Source organism: Xiphias gladius, chromosome 17 (assembly GCF_016859285.1).
Source record: "Xiphias gladius isolate SHS-SW01 ecotype Sanya breed wild chromosome 17, ASM1685928v1, whole genome shotgun sequence".
Lineage (NCBI taxonomy): Eukaryota > Metazoa > Chordata > Actinopteri > Istiophoriformes > Xiphiidae > Xiphias > Xiphias gladius.
The window spans coordinates 5,865,001-5,883,472 of record NC_053416.1 but is presented as its reverse complement, the minus strand read 5'-3'; the positions used below and the strand labels follow the sequence as shown (position 1 = coordinate 5,883,472).

Sequence of the window (18,472 nt, the reverse complement as noted above, 5' to 3'; positions counted from 1 at the left end):
TTTTCAGTATTTATTCAAAACCATTATCTTTCCCTAACACATCAAGGTCCAGCATTTTGTACGCCCACATCCACTTCAAACACCCTTCTACGGGCAGTCTAGTGATCGGTGTAGCCACTTCATCTTGTGTTCAGCAAAACTAAGAGTGAGTGCGCCTGAAATACTGGTAAAAAATCTCTCATTGCACAGGAAAACTGTGCGCATGCAACTGCGGCAGGCAAGGTTGGTCAAAGTTGAACTAGAAAGTTGGTGTGAAAATTGTGAGGTTTACAACAGATAATTTGGGTAGTATGTTAACCTTTCACTTGGCTTTCTCCTCCACATAAGTTTGACTAACCTAGAGTTTTGTTTAAAACCTCTGAGAATGTGTCTTGTCATTTTTCTTGCCCCGTTGGACTATTTTTAACAAAGTTGGTACAATCTTTTTACTATTGATAGGAATGATGGCCAAAATAAGAACAGAAGACCTAGAATCATACTTTAAGTTTGACATGGCACATATTTATAAAAGCAAAACTCACTTTGAAGGTCTTCTGTAGTTTTTCCCTCATACATATCTACTGCATCATTACTGTGTACGCCCTGTATCCATTATTATGGGACCCGATACCCTGAGAGAGAGGTTACTAAGAAAACCAGCTCCTTTCAGTCAACACATAGACATACAATCAGACGAGCTCACGCACATCTGTGAAAACATGCAATCAGTCGGGACTGACTGCAATCACATATTGGCAAAGACAGACAGACACACACACACACACACACACACACAGTATAAATGCTCTGGCCCAGTGCGCAAAGATTTGCTATTTTATCACCGGGAGGAACACCAACAAAAAAAGGAGAAAACGAGTGTGAGATGTTCACTAAGCATGCACTCAATTACATATGTTCCTCGAAATGTCAAAGGGAGACTAAGATCTCTCAACTGGCTGTGTTGATCACACGCAGGAGAGAGCAGCACGGCACACCAATGTTGAGCATGTAAATTAAGAAAATGTACCGTACTATACAAGATTACTGTATGTTGCATCATATTTCTGATTAAGACAGGCAATGCATAAATGCATGTTTAACAGTAGATCGTATAAAAAATGCAATACTATTGCTATTACTACTAATAACACCACAGGGACAGCTGGATGTGAATAAAAAGACACATTGACAGACTGATGTGTGGATTAATATTTAATATTTTCAGTGGTGTGTTATGTGCAGAATAAAATCCACAAACAAAGCCTCATCTAATGAGTCAAAGAATGCAGCCAAGATAATGTGGAAATGCAGTTATAGTATACCAGTATTACAGTGGGTTTGACTTCCTGATGAAAATCTTCCTCCCTGTCATGGTGACCAACTTAATATGTATACATTTCGTACTAAATCAAATGGAAACATGCAGCTGTTAGCCCAGGCAAATGGAAGATGGCATTTTTTTTTCTTCCTTCTCAGTCTTAGTGAATTTGGGCCCCGGGCCAGCATTTCACGGTGCTGTGTGGAGTGTCATTGTCTGACAACTCTAATCAAGGATTTGCTGCTTCAACTTTTCGACATATATGGCCAAGGGCTGAAATCTAGCCCCCTTCCATCGCTGTGGGCCAAATACAGACAGGTGACAAATTAAAGGAAAAACCAACGTAAAGTCTCTTACGAAGGTGTTGGGCAGCCACATGTTGCCAGAACAGCTTCAATGTGCCTTGGCATTGATTCTACAAGTCTCTGTAACTCTAGTGGAGGGATAGAGAACCATTCTTCCAAAAGATATATTCCCTCATTTGGTGTTTTGGTGGTGGTGGTGCAGAGCGCGGTCTAAGCCGTCAGTCTACCGTAGGTGTTCAGTCGGGTTGAGATCTGGTGACCTTGAAGGCCATAGCATACGAGTCACACCATTTTCATACTCATCGAACCAGTCATGGTTGACCACCCATGTGCCGGGTGTGGAGGCATCTGCATCTGCTACGTTTCTCCACTCATTTTACAGGTTTCTCCTTTAATTTGTCACCTGTCTCTACGTCACTGGCCATTGAAAAAGCTTGAAGTATCAGAAGTGCATGACACTGGATAAAACCTCCAAGATAGACTTTGTAAAATTTATCCTGATGTACTTATATTTGTTATTGATGACATGAATTGCCATGTGTTGTTGGACCCCTCCCCCTTCAGAAAAAAAAAACAAAAAAACAAAAGAAAACAAAATACTGAACCAATAAGTACGGCATGACATTAAAAAAAACAACATAAAATGAACAAAACAGATCATCAAATCAGAAGACAATAATCATTTAAAAAGAAAAAATACTTGTGTTAAAATAAGGAAAAGAGAGAATTAGAGATAATCAAGCATTAAATAGACAATGTGATGCCAAGATGGCAATCTCTTAATAATGATACATGGGCATTTCAAATCTGTACACCACAATATCTGAGGGAATTAATGACTTTACTCTTAGAAATATGAACAAATATATTTTCTGATGAAAAGGTATGCTGTCAGGCACGTCACAGACAAGCTCAGGGAATGTCACATGAAGGAAATCCATGTAAGGGTTGTACTAAAAACAGACAGTTTATTACAACTAAAGGTAACAGAAATAAACAAAGGAAATCAGCATGAAAGCAGCCTATGGATGAGTGGTACGGGTGTCGTTACAGTATGTGCATAAGCCAAAGATGATGAAACAAAGTGGAGCGCACTTGACGAAGAAATCAAGTGAGCACATAGGCCAGCTTTTATTGTCTGGCAGGCCCAGGTGAACTACGACAGCTGACAACCCTCCCATGTCAGCCGGATGCCCGCTGAGGTCGGCCAGGACAACTCCCAAGACAGTGGGAGGAGCGTCACAGGCTCAAATCCAACAAACCGTTTCCATTTAAAAGGTTGCCGTTAAGGATTCGGGAGTGCACCAACAGTGTGTTTCAACAGTTTTCAACAGTCGCTGCAAACAACTGCAGCGCTACTGGAGGTGGTGATGATCTAACTGGCGAAAAATAAAGAAGACTAAATGTTTATTCATATTTTCTATCTCAATCAAGTCACTAAGTTGACTTTCAAAGCTGAATTTAAAGCTGTATTTTATCACTGAACATTGGAAAATAACGCTCCAGTCATTAGGCTTTTCTGTAATCAAATAACATTTCAGCAGCTTTCGTGGTTTTTGACTGTGTAGCAAGAGAATATTAGGCCATTAAAGCAGTGATTTATTCCTTTTCCAGACCTTACAGTGCAGAGTTTCCTGCTCCAGACTAATGCAGATTGATGCTGCTACTCCCAGTTTTCAGGCAGTATAGCTCATATTGCTTGGTAGATTGGAAAGATGTGCACTTCAAAGCTTTGCTGAATACTAAAACAGTTGAGAGCCTGAGCTAGATACAGTTTCCCATGGTGCCTCTGACTGGCGGGTATTGATATCTGTGTTTGACATACCACTTTTCTCAACTGTTTGCTCAGGGTCTGCTGTTAGACTGTTGGTCTCTTCATCTGTCCAGTGGATAAATGGATTGCTAGTATTTGTGTGAATGCAATATCTCATACTGTATGTAATAGAAAGAGGGAAATGAAGTGATGGATTTAAACATTTGGAGGAAATGTATTAAGTGCAGCTCGGACTAGAAATTACATTACTCCCACCCTCTCTGATGTGCCATTATCATAATGTCTATTTCAGTTAGGAGAGGTTGTCTTGTGCTGTTCTCATACTGCGGTGGAGGACTGTCAACAGTAACTAAAGCTTCAAATGCGAGACAATTGTTGGAGGGAAGCGTATTATTAGTCCCGTTCACCTGCCCCTGAGTTGGTAAACTCGATGCTCAAACACTTGACAGACAGACAGCGTGCCGTCGCGGGTACTGGCGGAGCACAAAGTCAATTCGGCCATTCCGCATTTAAGAACACCAGCACAGAGCTTCAGCTTGTATTTTAGAAAGGGAGGGAGAGGAACGTGCACAGTTATTTGTCATGCTAAGTTTTCAGGTTCTCACAAAATATTTATTCTGCTCATGATCCACATGTAATGGTCACATCCAATCGGCCCTCTTGTCACGGACGTATGGTGGTTATTTGTTTATCATGATTTAATTTAAAAAAAAAAAAAAAAAGTTAGCAGGATTTTACACACTATGCAGCCAAGATAATGATGTAGAAAATAACATTGTTTTGAAAATGAAATATAAATTCGGTGATTATAAAAGTTATTTACAAAAACCCCCAATCCCATCAGTAGGTTGTAGCCCCATTTAGCTAACTCTACTATATTTTTCAAAGGAGGAATCACATAACCAAATTATGGCTTTAGAAGTATAAATAATTACAAGGAACAGCAAGATTTGCTTGGTCACGATCAATCATTGGCAAGTTTAATTGCCCTCATAATTGTCGGTCTTAACTATGAAATTAAGATAGTTTGGAAATTGTTATAATTGCCAATAATTGAGCAACAACCAAATTGCAACTGAGTTTAAAGTACTATACCACTGTGTCTGGAATGTTTATGTCCTTAACTAAGAACCATGCAACTCCACCTCATTAGGAAAATGTAATTTTGGCATTAATGAATGCAGATGTGATTCACTGTAATGGATTACATAACCCAACAAGGTGTCGAAAGTCTGCTACCTAATTTTAATAACATACAGAAATGAATCGAAACCAGTGCAATGCATCTTTGTGAAGGTTATCCATAGGTCCTGCACAGAGGTTGTTCAGTAATATAAGTCCTCTAGTAAGCCTTGGCCCATTTTTTTCTTCTTCACTCTGGACCTCCAGCACACACACCCCACCAAAAAAAAAACAAAAAAAAACCTCTGAAATGTTAAAAAAAAAAATCTTCATGTTGCAGATTTAAACAGCCTTTGCCCACCACGATGCCAGAAGTGCTTTTCTGTGGCACCTCTGACAGTTTCCTAGGAAGCCACGGCGCACGGTTGTTGTTGTTGGCCATTAATTAGTGTAAAGCCCCCACGCCTCCCCATACTATCTTGCAGCGTGTCAGAGTTGTTTATTTAGCACAACAGGAACAATTAAGCAGCTGACAAGGCAGCCACCGTTTGAAGTCCTTCCTACAGGCCTCAGTGGCTTAAACCCGACTTGCCAGACACCTTACAGCACCCCGCTGCTGCCTTGTAACCTTCAGCGGGTGCCTTGAAATGCATTTTGTGGTATGTTAGCGTATCATCATAACCAAAGGCCCACCCTACCACCCACCCCTGCACATGTTTGAAAATTGGGGTTCAGTCTTGAATATTAAAGACAGCGAAGGTTCATTTATTTAGGGCTGCGTTTGGGATACCAAGGGATGCTGATTTGAATCTCTTTGTTAAGCTGTCTATCCTTATCTGTCAGCATCAGAGGATGCAATTTCTCTCTCCCCACCTCCTCCTCCTTGTCTCCTAAATGGCAGGGATATTTAGAGGTGCTTGACAACTGAGGCATGTAAATTAGCAGTTGATGTTTCCTGCGTTCTTTCAGTGTCTTTCGCTTCTCAGCCGCCATCTCCACCCCTGAGCCGGTCCTTTTAGCCTCTCTGGGAAGCTGCATTTGTGATGCTATTTTTGTAACTATGTAGGAGGAAAGTGTAAGGGCAATTATGAAGACTTTATCCATAATTTTTCTCTAAATCTTAATTAAAAGCTTGGCAAAACAACAGCCTCTCTTTAGGATCTGGTGAAATCTACACTTCATTATGTAGCCCAGCATCTTATTGTGAAGGGGCGAAATAGATAAACATATTTTCTGTGTATTGTAGGCAGAGCTCATTTAAAAGTTGATGCAATTTCAATGATTATAAAAGTAATTTACAACCCTATTTGTAAGTTGTAGCATTATATTGAACCACCTGTTTATAATAACCGTCATATTTATTGTGTGTGATGATGGTGCAATGTGATCCTTTTCCAAATTAAAATGAATCAAAAGCAGCATTGGGCAGCAGAGACTGAATTGGCAGGCTGTTCTATCTACTGAGAGCATCAAAGCCCAGAACTGGGTACACAGTGTCCGTCTCAGATTACACAATATCTGGCTGAAAATTGCCCGATCGGATGTACGTGGGTTGCCAGGAACGAAAACAAATATCTGGCTCGAGAATTCGCTGTTTCATCATGGATAGTGTGTCTTAGTCCTTTGTGATAACTGGATTTTTTTTTTTTTTCTTTTCTCTAACATCTGTTTAATCTATAACATGCGAGCTGACATAACTAATCCCAGAAGTCCACCCCTGGCCCATCCTGTCCGATCACCTGCCCGATCACCATCACGCAGGTCATGAAAAAACCACAAGCTAACGTCGGTCGGTTTGATTGGCCCAGCTGGAGGTCTGACGTTAGTCTCGGCCGTCTCACGGAATGACATTGATCAGCGGAACATCTGGAAAAACACAAATATCACGTAGTCTGATGCTGGCATGCGGACAGTTTTTAGGCTTTTGCACAAGGCGAGGCTTTTCCGGTCATTTAAGTAGGTGGCTAATTGCTTTTTCAGTGTGATTTGCCGCTGTGCCAGTCCAGTACAATTTCTGAGGTGAATCGCTGATGAGTTTGTGTTTGATAAGAAGTAGACAAGCTGTTGGGCAGAACAGTCACGTTAGTGCACACCTGCAGTGCATGCTCCTGCGGAACCTCCTGCCCTTTTTCCCCAGTTTTGTGGTCTGATAGTGACACAAGTAGCATAAACATTTCAAATACACTTAGTTGATTTCCTAAATCGGAGATTTTATTTTGTCTGTCTGTTTGTGTTTGCCCATGTAGCCTAGGGCATCTGTGTATGTCTGCGTTTGTGTGTGTGTGTGTCTATGTGTGTGCGCACTTGTGTATCTAACCATAAAAATCTTGCGCTGGGGACCGAAATAACTATCAGCCATGACTGGCAAGCTGCCAAGCGTTGGTTTAGTAGCAATAATATAAAATAAACCAAAGCCGCTCAAGCCTCGCCATCCGCCCCAACAGTGGATGCACCCTCAAAGCAAATTCTGTGAGGTTATTACTATAGTTTTTCAAATCAAAGTAGCACAAAGCTAGAAAGAATCCATTTTTCATTCTTCAGGCATAGATATTGTTTGTGAAACAAGGAAGTGCAGCAATGTAAGTGGCGGCTGATGACAGATGACAGCCGTGACCCATTTTTCTCAGCCCACAGGCTTGTTGAACAGTTTACCCGGTCACTCGGTTCTATTTATTCCCATGGACACACAATAAGGGGTTTGGTCCACCGCCCGCTGTATGCTGCCACTTGTTAAATGTTATATTATCCCACAACACTTACTCAAGAATGGAGACTTAGATCTGTTCTTATTGTGAAAGAAGAAAACCGATTAAAAACTTGACAAACTAAGGCCATTTCTTCACTGGTTTATTTGAATCGGGAGTTTTATTAATGTTTATTAAGGATCATGTAAAAAAGTAATGTGATGTACTGTAATTCATACGAAATAAGAAGAGCCTGACCTGACACGCATGTTGGCAAACCTCTTAGAGGTTTCTCAATGGCCATTCATATTTTTTGAAGTTACACAGTGCTTAGCCATGTAACAAAACAGTCTTATTATACTGAAGTTTTTTACTTGAATGAATGCGTCCAGATAAAAATGAGTGGTTTTCTTGATTCTTCTATTCTTCTTCTGTCTTTTTGTACATCCCTGATTTGAAATACATTACGTGGTGTCATGGAGGCAGATAACCAGTCTTTACTGGGTAGGTTCTCACTCTGGGTTCTCCTTAATCCCATGTGTGCTGTTTATTTCTGTAGCCACACCTGTGATTTTGTGCTTTTCAGAGAACCGCTGTCTCGTATTTTATCTTACAACCTGAAAAGGGCCCTTACCATAGGGCCTCGGTGCCTTGATTTGCCCCCTCCTTTATGCATATGCACCACACGGCAGTGGCGACTTATGTGTCCTTATCTTTGCCCTGTGCAGTGGTGAGTCAGAACCTGGTGACAGACAACGTGTCCGTGGTGGAGGGAGAGATGGCGATCATCAGCTGTCGGGTGAAGAACAATGACGACTCCGTTATCCAGCTTCTTAACCCCAACAGGCAGACGATTTACTTCAGAGACATGAGGCGTGAGTATTATACAACAGCATTGGTTACATTACTGTCGTTTTGTACTCATCTTTTAATTAACTTGTGTTCTTGTGTGTTTTGTTAAGTAAGTAAATTTACTTTGTTTCGACTGGAGGAAAACAAGGCTGACATGGAGAAAAAAACACATCAGACTTCAACATCTGACAGCTTTTTATATACATGTTTTATTCAAATCCAGCTCAGTTTTAACTTTCACAGTCTTTTCTTTGCAACGGTGTAATGTTTCCAAGAGAGTTCACTGTGGAACCAAATGACGTACCAACATGAACTTAACAGGCTGATGGGACTGTTGCTGCTACGATGTTTTTTTGTTTGGCGTTGTTCCCCATGAGTAGTTTTGATTTGGAGCCGGCTGGTTTGTTTATCTTAGCTGCCGGCGCCTGAATGCAGGGTCAGGGTTTGCTCTGTTACCAATGTAGCGGTATAAGTGATATATAAAAATAACCACTTTAGGCTTAATTAGCTGCCTGGTGTGACCACAGGGGAAGACGGTATACTAAGCCTCTTGGAACAATGTCTGAATGCTCCCAAGGCGTAGTAACAGGCGGTTTTCCTGTTTCTCCCATTCTACCAACATGACACGAATGCAGCATTAGAAATTTAACAAAACCACATCTTCAACTTTACAATGAAAGTCCAGGGAATTGCTTCATTTGGACCTGGCACCATGCTACTAAGGTGACTTCACACAGACATAAACATATAATCTATTCATACTGTAACAACAGGAATTTGATTTTGATTTGATATTTTTGAAACACCAACAACTTGCAGAGTACGTGTTACTATACGTGGCAAAAGGATAACAAGCGCAAAACCTACAGTTGACAGTCGAGTCTACCTAGCTTTTATTTTCATGACTAAACGTCCCTGATTACCTCACTGCAGTTGTTATGAAGTACAGTTGCACCTGTTTAGGAAACCCAAGCCCTGTTTATAATAGGTCATGTATTGTATGAATCAGTCAAGGGAAAGTATTGTGTAACTGTCTAGAAAAAGTAGGCTGTAGCTGGTAGCTGACACTGTCGAGGTGAGAGAGAAGGATCCTTCAGCAAAGCCATGCCTTAATGTGATTGATATCAACTGTGTTTAATTATAGTCCAAAGCGGCTTGATGTGATCAGATGTCGCGGAAAATCAGTCTTAGTGATGCGTTTATTTGTCTCAGTTTCACTGGTTCGCTTCGCAAGCGGCTGTGAAATGACACAGACACCCGACACACGTTTTACATTTGGTCAAATTTAGCTGGAAAAGAGATGATAACTTAAGTCAGATATCTTGAAATGTGTAGTCTAACCAGGCATGTGAATGTGGCCCAGCAGTAAAGTTGTATGACATTAATATTCACTTGTATTACTTGCGCTTCCAGGGAGCTGCATTAGGCTTGACCCACATGTCTGCGGCAGGATTAATACAGAATGAAGTTAATACAATCGACCGAGCTTGTTTGGCTTTTAGCGTGTCTGCTTTAATAAAATCAACTCATATCCCTAAACATTTAATGGTCTGTTGTTTGTTCTTATCCTGCCCAATTATCATGCTGGATATACTCTTGTTCTGTACTCTGTCTTGCCAGGTTTTGATTTCTTTTAATTATGTTTTTTTGTTTTTTGTTTTTTTTTTTAAAGCCCTGTGCAGAATGTTGAGACTCAGTATAAAATATTGTAGACCTCTCTAACAATATAAGACTAGCATATATTATATAAACTCAAATTGTGCGGATGTCGTGGACAAAAAGCATATGCTCATTTTAAGCAACCCCAACAACCTGTGTAACACCAGACAAGGAACCACAGTTTCTGGTGTCAGAGTCAGGTAGGGAATGAGATTGTCACACTTCCTGGATTAGGGGGGAAAAAAAAAAAAATGATGCCCCTGAACTTAATCCTGGCTGCAAATCTGTTTCCTCAAAAATGTATTTCACAACGCAAATAGCAGGACATAATCATACTTTCTCGGGTCATGTTTGATTCTTCATGTGAGCCATCCTGAAGTTTAACGTGAGATGACTATTAGAAGTCTGGAGGAGTTTTAGTTTTGTGTTTAAACGTGAAATTTTATCCTTTCTAAATTTGTTTAATCCCTCCTAAAAACACTGCAAACAGTCTGTCAAACTCCAACGGTGCTTGTTGTCTTGGCTGGTTAATCAAATGAAGGGAACGTGTCAGAAAACAAACATTACCTAACTTGATTTTATTCTAATTTACCTGAAACCACAAACCAGTGGCTTTACCACTGGTGTGGAGCTATTTTAGCTACTGTTTACGCTCACTGATCTCTCAGCATGACCCATACCAAGCGTGTGTGTGTGTGTGTGTGTGTGTGTGTGTTCGAGTATGTGTATCTAACCCTGCTCCCACTCACTGGCACCAAACACTGATGCATTCTCCACCATCTTATGGTAAAGCAGACAAAGGAATACGTTTTTCATTTAAATTTTGATGAAATACTTACACCCCATATCATCTCAGTCAGTTAATATTACATGAGTCTAATTCTAAACATTACCGGAAATTCTAAAAGAAAAGTGTGTCTTTTTGTTTTTTTTCTAATAATGATTAATAATTGTGGGCTCTCTAATTCATACATAACTGCTTCTACGTGAACAAATTTTAATTCATTAATATGAAAATTTAAACACATTCTGTAAATAACTTGGTGTCTCAGTAGTTAACCATGGAGATCGGTTGTGGAGATCGTCACAGTGATGTTGCCATGCTAACGGGAGACACTAGTGTAGTCTCTGAAATCATCATAACGCACTTAACGCCATCTGGCCAAGCGCTTAAGCAATCCACTTTGTCAGATAGAAAAACTTAAAAAGAATAATTAAATGAAAAAAATTCCGTGTGCAGCGAGGGCTCGTACCGCTCCGAGATCCAAAGCCCAGCACCACACCGCACACTGCGACTACTGGTGAACGTAGCAGAGCACTACGCAAGTAAAGAGGCAGAAAGTTCTTTCAGCAGCTGGTGGAGAAAGGGAGGCTGAATATTGGACTTTTATCAGGCGGACAGACACACAGCTTCCGATGATGCTAACCTCACACCTTGTCTGCTGGATGTGGAAGTAGGCAGTCATCTGCTAACACCTTAGCCGTGAGAACTTAAGCTGATGGAATTTGAGGACTCGTGTGTGTGTATGAGATTATCTCAATTTATTAAGTCTGCAGCTCTTAAACAAAATTGGGATGGGTACAACTGGAAAGATATAAACAGTACAATAATCAGGTAGAAGTATTATGAAAAGTTTGATTTGCAAAAAAACCCATTTTAAAATGTCCTCCAGTGTTTAACTTCATATCTCCGTTTAACACTTATGGCACATCTAAAACTGGTACCTGTTGTTTGCTGTGTAGTTACAATACGTTTGTTTTTTTTTAAAATATGTTTTGGCCTGTTTCTTGAGTTAAGACTTCAGACTTGAGCACGAGCACATACTGTACGTGCACTCGTGGCTTTATACTTTCTACATTCTGATCCTCAGAGACTCTCCAACCTCCTGTGAGGTGAGTGTCAGGCACTCATTCACACTTACCACCCCCTTCTTAGTTATGTTCTCCGCTATACAAACACAGCTTCTACATACTATACAAGGGCATGCTTCTGTATGTGGGGTTAGTCTCTATCTTGGTATTTATCTGCTGTTGTGCCTAGCCGCGGTTAGCTGACTCCCACAAGCTGGCTGTCAAGGGCAGGGTGTTTTACTTTGACGGAGGGCTCCTTGATCTCCTGTGATCCCTCCCAGGCATCTTCGCCGCAGCTGCACTGCTTCATTATGACATGGCCTCCACCAGGCAGCCTCCAAACAGCATTGCCCCCTTCAAAAATATCACATCTGCCATCTCTGTCTGAATCCACAGTAGTGGATTATGTTTTGCGAGTGTGAGATGGAGAGCAAGAGAGGGTAAAGGAAGGAATGCTTTGAAACTGGCTGCAGTTACATGCACAGAGTAGCCTGACGGTTGGTCGCCCTTCTGTTATATTTCACGTGTCACCAAAAGAACTTCTGCTGCAATCTGTAAGCCATTTTATTCAGTTTAGTCAATTTTATTCAAGTCCAAATGTCCGTGAGATTCACGAGATAGACGTGTTGCACTGCATTTTATTCCACTTCCCTCGTCTTCATGTAGCTTCCAATATGGACCAAGCTCTAAAAAACGCTGTAGCATACATTTCCTGTAATGCAACTAGATAGTGTCTTCCCTTAAGCCCCTTCCAGCCTGGCAAACAACTACATCTTCTCACTCACTGACCCACAACTCGGGTGCGGAGTTTTCTTACTTTGCGGCTTGGGCTCGTGCTCTCCCTCTGGAAGGGCTTCTGTTGTCCCAGAGCCCAAGCTGAGATAATGCCCGATGACATACAGTAATGAGGGGCTAATTTGCCAGACTTGACAAAGCTCCTCCAGAGCCACACTAGATATTATAAAACTGTTTTCGAAGGGTGAATAATACTCCCTATAATACTCCCTATCAATATAAATTGATAGAAAATGGCCTGTTTAATATCTTGTGCCCATTCAGAGGCAGAGGTTGTAAACACCCAGCCCCTAGGTACTAGTTTAAACTGCCATATTTTTCAGGGAATTACTGTTTAGGGCTTTAATTTACCGACCCAGTTTAGGAAACACTTAATCTTTAAACAGCTTATATTATGTCCGTGAGAATTAACCTATTTCAACTTTTTTACGTTACATCAACATTATCAATTAGCCAACATTATAAACAGGAAGTGCAGTAATATATCTGACATAACACGCTCCCGTAATTCTGACTATCACCCAAAGTTGTTTAAATTGCATAGAGACGTATTATTCAGAACTATTTTTTAATATTGGTTTTGCTGTTCGCATAATTAGAAGTCTATAGGCCAACCTTGCAATATAAGCTAATATTTAAAATTCTCCCATGCTGACCAAATGTCCTTCTTTTTAAATGCAACAGTCTGCATTTAGCCTCTGACACTTCACATGTGTATAATTATTTGGCCTTGTGGCATGAATAAGGTTAATGAGCAGAGATACACACACACACACTCTATTAATACTGCAGCCTAGACACCAGAGATCTTACATCTCTTCTGCTTAAGAAGATAAGCTAACTTGGTTATGTACACACGGGCTGCTTTATCCCCCTCATTCTCTTTCAGTGTTCTTATCATGTACATGAGAGCACAGGTACATAGGCTACGCCACAAATTGCTCACTGAAGCAAACAAAGTATCTTCTTCAAATAGACGCCTAAATGGCCGCTTGTATAAAAAGGCTAAGAATAGCAGTTGAGCGCTCATACACAGATGCTGCCCTTTTTCTCCCGTGGAGGAGGGGACGAGTAGTGGCTTCTTCAGCAGTGGAGGATCTCTCTGTTGAAGGTCAGCAAGGTTCACGGTAAAAGGCTTTATGTGAAAACAACTTAATGAGGAAGCTTGGGGGGACAAAATATAAAAGCAATTGTGTGTATGTATACTATATGTGTATATACTCTATATACATATATACAGTGGGGTCCAAAAGTCTGAGAAATGGGAAAGTGGTCTCAGACTTTTGGGGCCCCCACTTCTTCTGTAGTTGGGGTCTGTGCTTCAACGGAAGAAGAGCATATTACAACAAAAAACCACGATAAAGATGTCATTATAAGTGAAAAAAGGGGCAGTGAAAATCACTGCAAAATATAAATCAATCTAAATGGAATATGACGGCAGGTAGTTTTTGAGTCTGATCAGTTAAGTATGAGAGAGAAAAGCCCCCATGAGTCTTAGCAAGCAATGAAGCAACACTAAATGCTCCTGTATTCTGGATGGAGGTGGCGACTATGGTGATTTGGAACCCTGGACTTCACCTAGAGTGGGGAGGAGGTGGATTGTAAAAGTGTAATTACCCCCGCCCCACCCCATTTTACCCACTCTGACACCCAATAATAAAACTTTGATGTGCTCCTCTCAAAAAGTAGCAGCGGCCGCTAATCACAATTGATTGTGGCCACTTAGGCGAGGCGTACTCATCATCTCCTGCTCTCTCTAAATAGGAGTCATCCTCAGCTGAAATGCAGAGAAGGAATGAAAATGAATCAAGAGAGTGAAAAGAAAAAGCGAGATTAATTAAAATCGTGCAGTCGCAAGAGGTAAAAAAAAAAGAAGGGGGAGAAGTGGCCATTAAAAGACTTAATGATCCCAGTTCTCTTATGTTTTATTTTGAAGTTTATTTCAACCACAAGTCTCAGCCACTCTAATTTTACCTTTTCTGTCAGCCGCATTTCAATGCAGAGATCATGGCAGTGTGATGAATAATAATTTTTGTTTTCACAGAATGTTTTGAGACATATAACCTGCTTTATCAGATTTTTTTCCCCCTGCATTTGGATGTAATTTTTGGCTATTTATGACAACTTCAGAAGATGAAATATGTATTTTTTTCACTACTCAAAGTGACCATCTTTTGCAAAAACTAAGGTAAGAGAGAAAAATGTGGAAAAGGTTCAACTGCCGAACATTATCCGCTTGTATCAGCCATCATTTGTCTATGGCCATAGATCTACTTGTGACACCAGTTAATTCTAGTTAACAGACAAGTACATTTCCCCATATATTTATATGATGTTGCAATAGAAAAAATGATGAAAATTTTTATTAATAATTAATAAATGGCCAACTAATAATTAATCAGTAGTTAAATGCTTTTTCTTTTTTTGTTTTTCTACACTGCAGAAAATCCACACAAATGCTTAACACAGGAAGTTAAGCCCGCTGAAGGGAGATTCACTGGAAAAACTCGTTCTTTTGGTCAAACACTTAAAACAGCCCTTGCTTACGTTTTCCTAAAAATTGACCTCTTATGGAAGTGCAAGTTATGGCCATGAGACATCATGATTCCCTCATCCTTCTGTCCACGTCATAGTGTCCTTGAGCAAAATACTGAACCTCAAAATGTACCCGATGCACAGGCCATTGCTTTGCATGGCAGCTCCTGTGTGTGTGTGTGTGTGTGTGTGTGTTTTATTTGAAAGCACTTTGTCCTTCTCAGATTAAAAAGTGCTATCTACAGTATATGCAGTCCATTTAGTATTTAAAATTGTAAGTGCTGACAGGTGGTGTGAGACTATCCATGGTTCCAGGTCTACAGGGTTTAGCGCAAACATTAAGGAATAGGCTTTTATTTTCTCAAGTCTATCTTGACACATTGAAAGAGTTGATCCTCTCTACACCATCCATGGCGCAATACCTTTGTAGAGTGCCTTCACCGTAAAAGATGGGGGACAAAATCCACAGTACTCGATACGTGCAAAAATGCACACACAGGTACACCTGCCAGAACGAATCCCTCCAACCGGTGTTTAGTAAGAAAACCCTGTGGAAACACAAAGATGGAATATCACAATAAATAGAATGTAACTCTGAAAGGAAGATGCCCACCCAATGTGGACAGTGAATTTAGGACACTGGTCCATTTACCTATAAATCCACACATTTAGTTTACGCTGCACAAATGCTACACTATTTACTGCTCTGACACTCAACGTTGACACTGTTCTTGTTTTCCTCCACAGGTCCACAGCATTATAAACGCAAATACACGGAGAACTCAGCGCATAGAGAACAGTCGTTCATTAAAGCCGGCATACTGTTAAATGGCAGTAATCAGCACGAACGGTGACACCGCACTCAGAACCTTGAACAGGGAGAGTGAAAGTTGGGCTTTCACTTTGTCAGCTACCTCGTAAAGTCTCCTTGGCTGTACTTCAGAACAGCTCTACTGTACTGTTCTTATCACTGCTTTTAAATTAGCCTCATCACCATCAGCTGTAAAAACCCAGAAAATCTGATAATTTACAGCCTTTTAGAGTTTGGACAGACTTCTCTTATCCAAAGACCTGACTATCAGTTACCATTGTCGGGCATCTGTTATGTCCTTCCCCTGGTATCAGATGTGATAGAACAAGAGAAGAGAAACAGGGCAAAAGGAACATGAAGCTAAAGGTCACCCTGTTCTTTTTTTTTTGTCCAGAGTACACAAAGAGGAAGGAGTGAAATATGTTTCGTAGTGTACTCTGACATAACAATAAAAGAACTGTCGTTACCAGGACTGCAACTTTTTTTTTCTGAAAGGTACTGCACCACTTTGTTCAACCCCGTTGTGTTAACCATGCTGTTCTCCATCATCTGTCCTTGTATCTCTTTGAGCCTACAGTATTGTCGTCCCAGACCCTGAGCACGAGGAACCGTGTCCTTGCCACAGTGCCTCGGTGCTTCTTTTCAACATGAATTAGAAAGTATTTATTTATTCAGCTCATGCTTATACCACAATATATTATTTAGAAGTGACACATAAGAAGATTACGAGACCTTCGAGGAAATGCTTTTGTGAAATGGATTATATCTGATTGGCAAGGATTTCTCAAATTGTTGACACCGAGTATTTCATTCAAATATTAGTGGATGTTTCTCCAGTACACAGTACGAGTTCTTTGGGTTTTTTTTTAATGCCAACAAAGACCTGATATTTACTACAGGAGAATAGTCCTATGTGAATTTTTGCCCCAGTTGCAATGGTTATATTTATGTCCTGTGTGTTTGCCTGTTAGTTAAAATAACAGCAACATACTTTATATAAAAAATTCAGCAACATATTTCTATAAAATTTGATTCAGGGTTAGACTGAACAAAAAAGTAATTAATGTTTTTGCACCTCAGGATACAGGTGCAGATCTAAGATTCTTTGTGTAAAATTGCAGCACATTTGATGATTTTTTTTTTCTTTTTTCTTTTTTTTTGTTTTGTTTTGTTTTGTTTTTTTTGCTATTTTCTCATTAAGTATTTGTTGTCTGGCTTCAGGGTTCTGAATCCCCACCAACAGTCTGGTGTGATGCTTATTAACATCTGTTTCCACTGCTTGGTAGAAGCAGTGAACCAATCAGAGCTTTGTAACCAGGATTAAGAGATTTTAGCTACATCCATGACATATTTCAAACAGAAAATGGCATCGAGCATGGATAAGATTGATGCCCCTGTGCAGGTCAACAAGTCGTCCAACAACAAAATATGTTGTTTTTTCATTCTCCCTAGAACGACATGTTGAAAGATGACATCCTTTTTCTGTGCCTTCCGAAACTGTTACAAATCACTGTTATAAAATAAATCTGTTTTATGATCTAACAACACCGTGGTTGAGGTTTAGTCAGGTTTAGGCAAAGAAACGACTTTCTAAGGTTTAGGAAACGATGATGGTTTGGGTTAAAATAACTACTTTTCCAAGGTTAGGGAAACGTTTCTTTTTGGGCTAAAATTACTGTTTCGATAAGGTTAGCAGATCTTTGTCGTCATGGTTACACTGATAATAACCATGCGCTTAATGTTGGTGAATCTTCTACCAAACCGTAACGGGAGAGTTTGTATCCAAACCATTCCCTTGTATTATATTGTTACATTTCATCTCAATTCTCACCTTAAACTTATCCAGCACCTTTGGGTATATTTGAAAAGAGAAAAGGTGAAACAAACTGGAACATAACAGGATAGTCTGAGGTTTCTAAAGGAGAGATAAGATGATGTGGATTATTCATTTCGGCCAAATCTGGTCCAAATCCTTTCTGGTAGAATTCAAACTATTGTTGCCAGTGGCTTCAAATAAAGTCCACAAATTGTTGATAAATGTGTCCGATAAGGATCAATATTGCAGTCCCTGCTCTTTACTCTAAAAATAAATAAAACTTATTTTCCTGCTCAGTGCTGCAATGTCCAGTTTTATGCTGATGATACCATCGTTTGATGACATCTCCCTCACTGCAGACCAGGCCATATCCAGGTTACAGCCTGCACTTCTTTTATTAATTTAAAGTTTGTTCTAAGCTCCTTTAAGACAAAATCACTGCATTTCACAAGAGCACATATCCTTGATGTTGTCACATCTATCCCTGTCCTCAGTGGAGATCTAACTGAAACAGTGCAGCATTATAAATACTTCAGTTATAAATAATTCATCTTGTATCTGGGAGCCTCTGTACTGGAACAGAGGCTGTTTCCCCTTTTAATAACAGAAAAACCATTATATCCACTATACTATTTACATCTGATTAACTAAATACTCACATCGCTGCCAAAACCCTTAAACCATTGTATGCTATTTACCACAATGGCTTAAGAATATATCTCCATTTAGAGCAGCTCTGTCTCTGGAAACAGACTTTTTTTCAGTGCATCTGTATACTGCAGAACCACTACGCTCAAATCTGGGAACATTTAATTCAATTAAATCATTAGGATTAGAGGCTGACCTCTCATTTTAATGAGGCCTAACAAGGCTTTTGAATGAGTAACACTAATTAGGGGCATACTTTTCATGTGCCACAACAAAAGCTTCATTGGGCTTAGACAAAAGAAAATAATAGCTGCACTAAGGTT

At 40.1% G+C, this 18,472-nt stretch overlaps 1 protein-coding gene across 5 annotated transcripts in view; it reads left to right on the top strand.

Moving 5' to 3' along the window:
* cadm1a (cell adhesion molecule 1a) overlaps positions 1 to 18,472 on the top strand; it is a 374,105-nt gene that overhangs the window by 272,819 nt on the left and 82,814 nt on the right. For all 5 annotated transcript variants that reach the window (XM_040151021.1, XM_040151024.1, XM_040151022.1 and 2 more), the window contains one exon: positions 7,911 to 8,057. In XM_040151021.1, the coding sequence (XP_040006955.1) occupies positions 7,911 to 8,057 (147 nt within the window). The remainder of the gene's footprint in view (positions 1 to 7,910; positions 8,058 to 18,472) is intronic.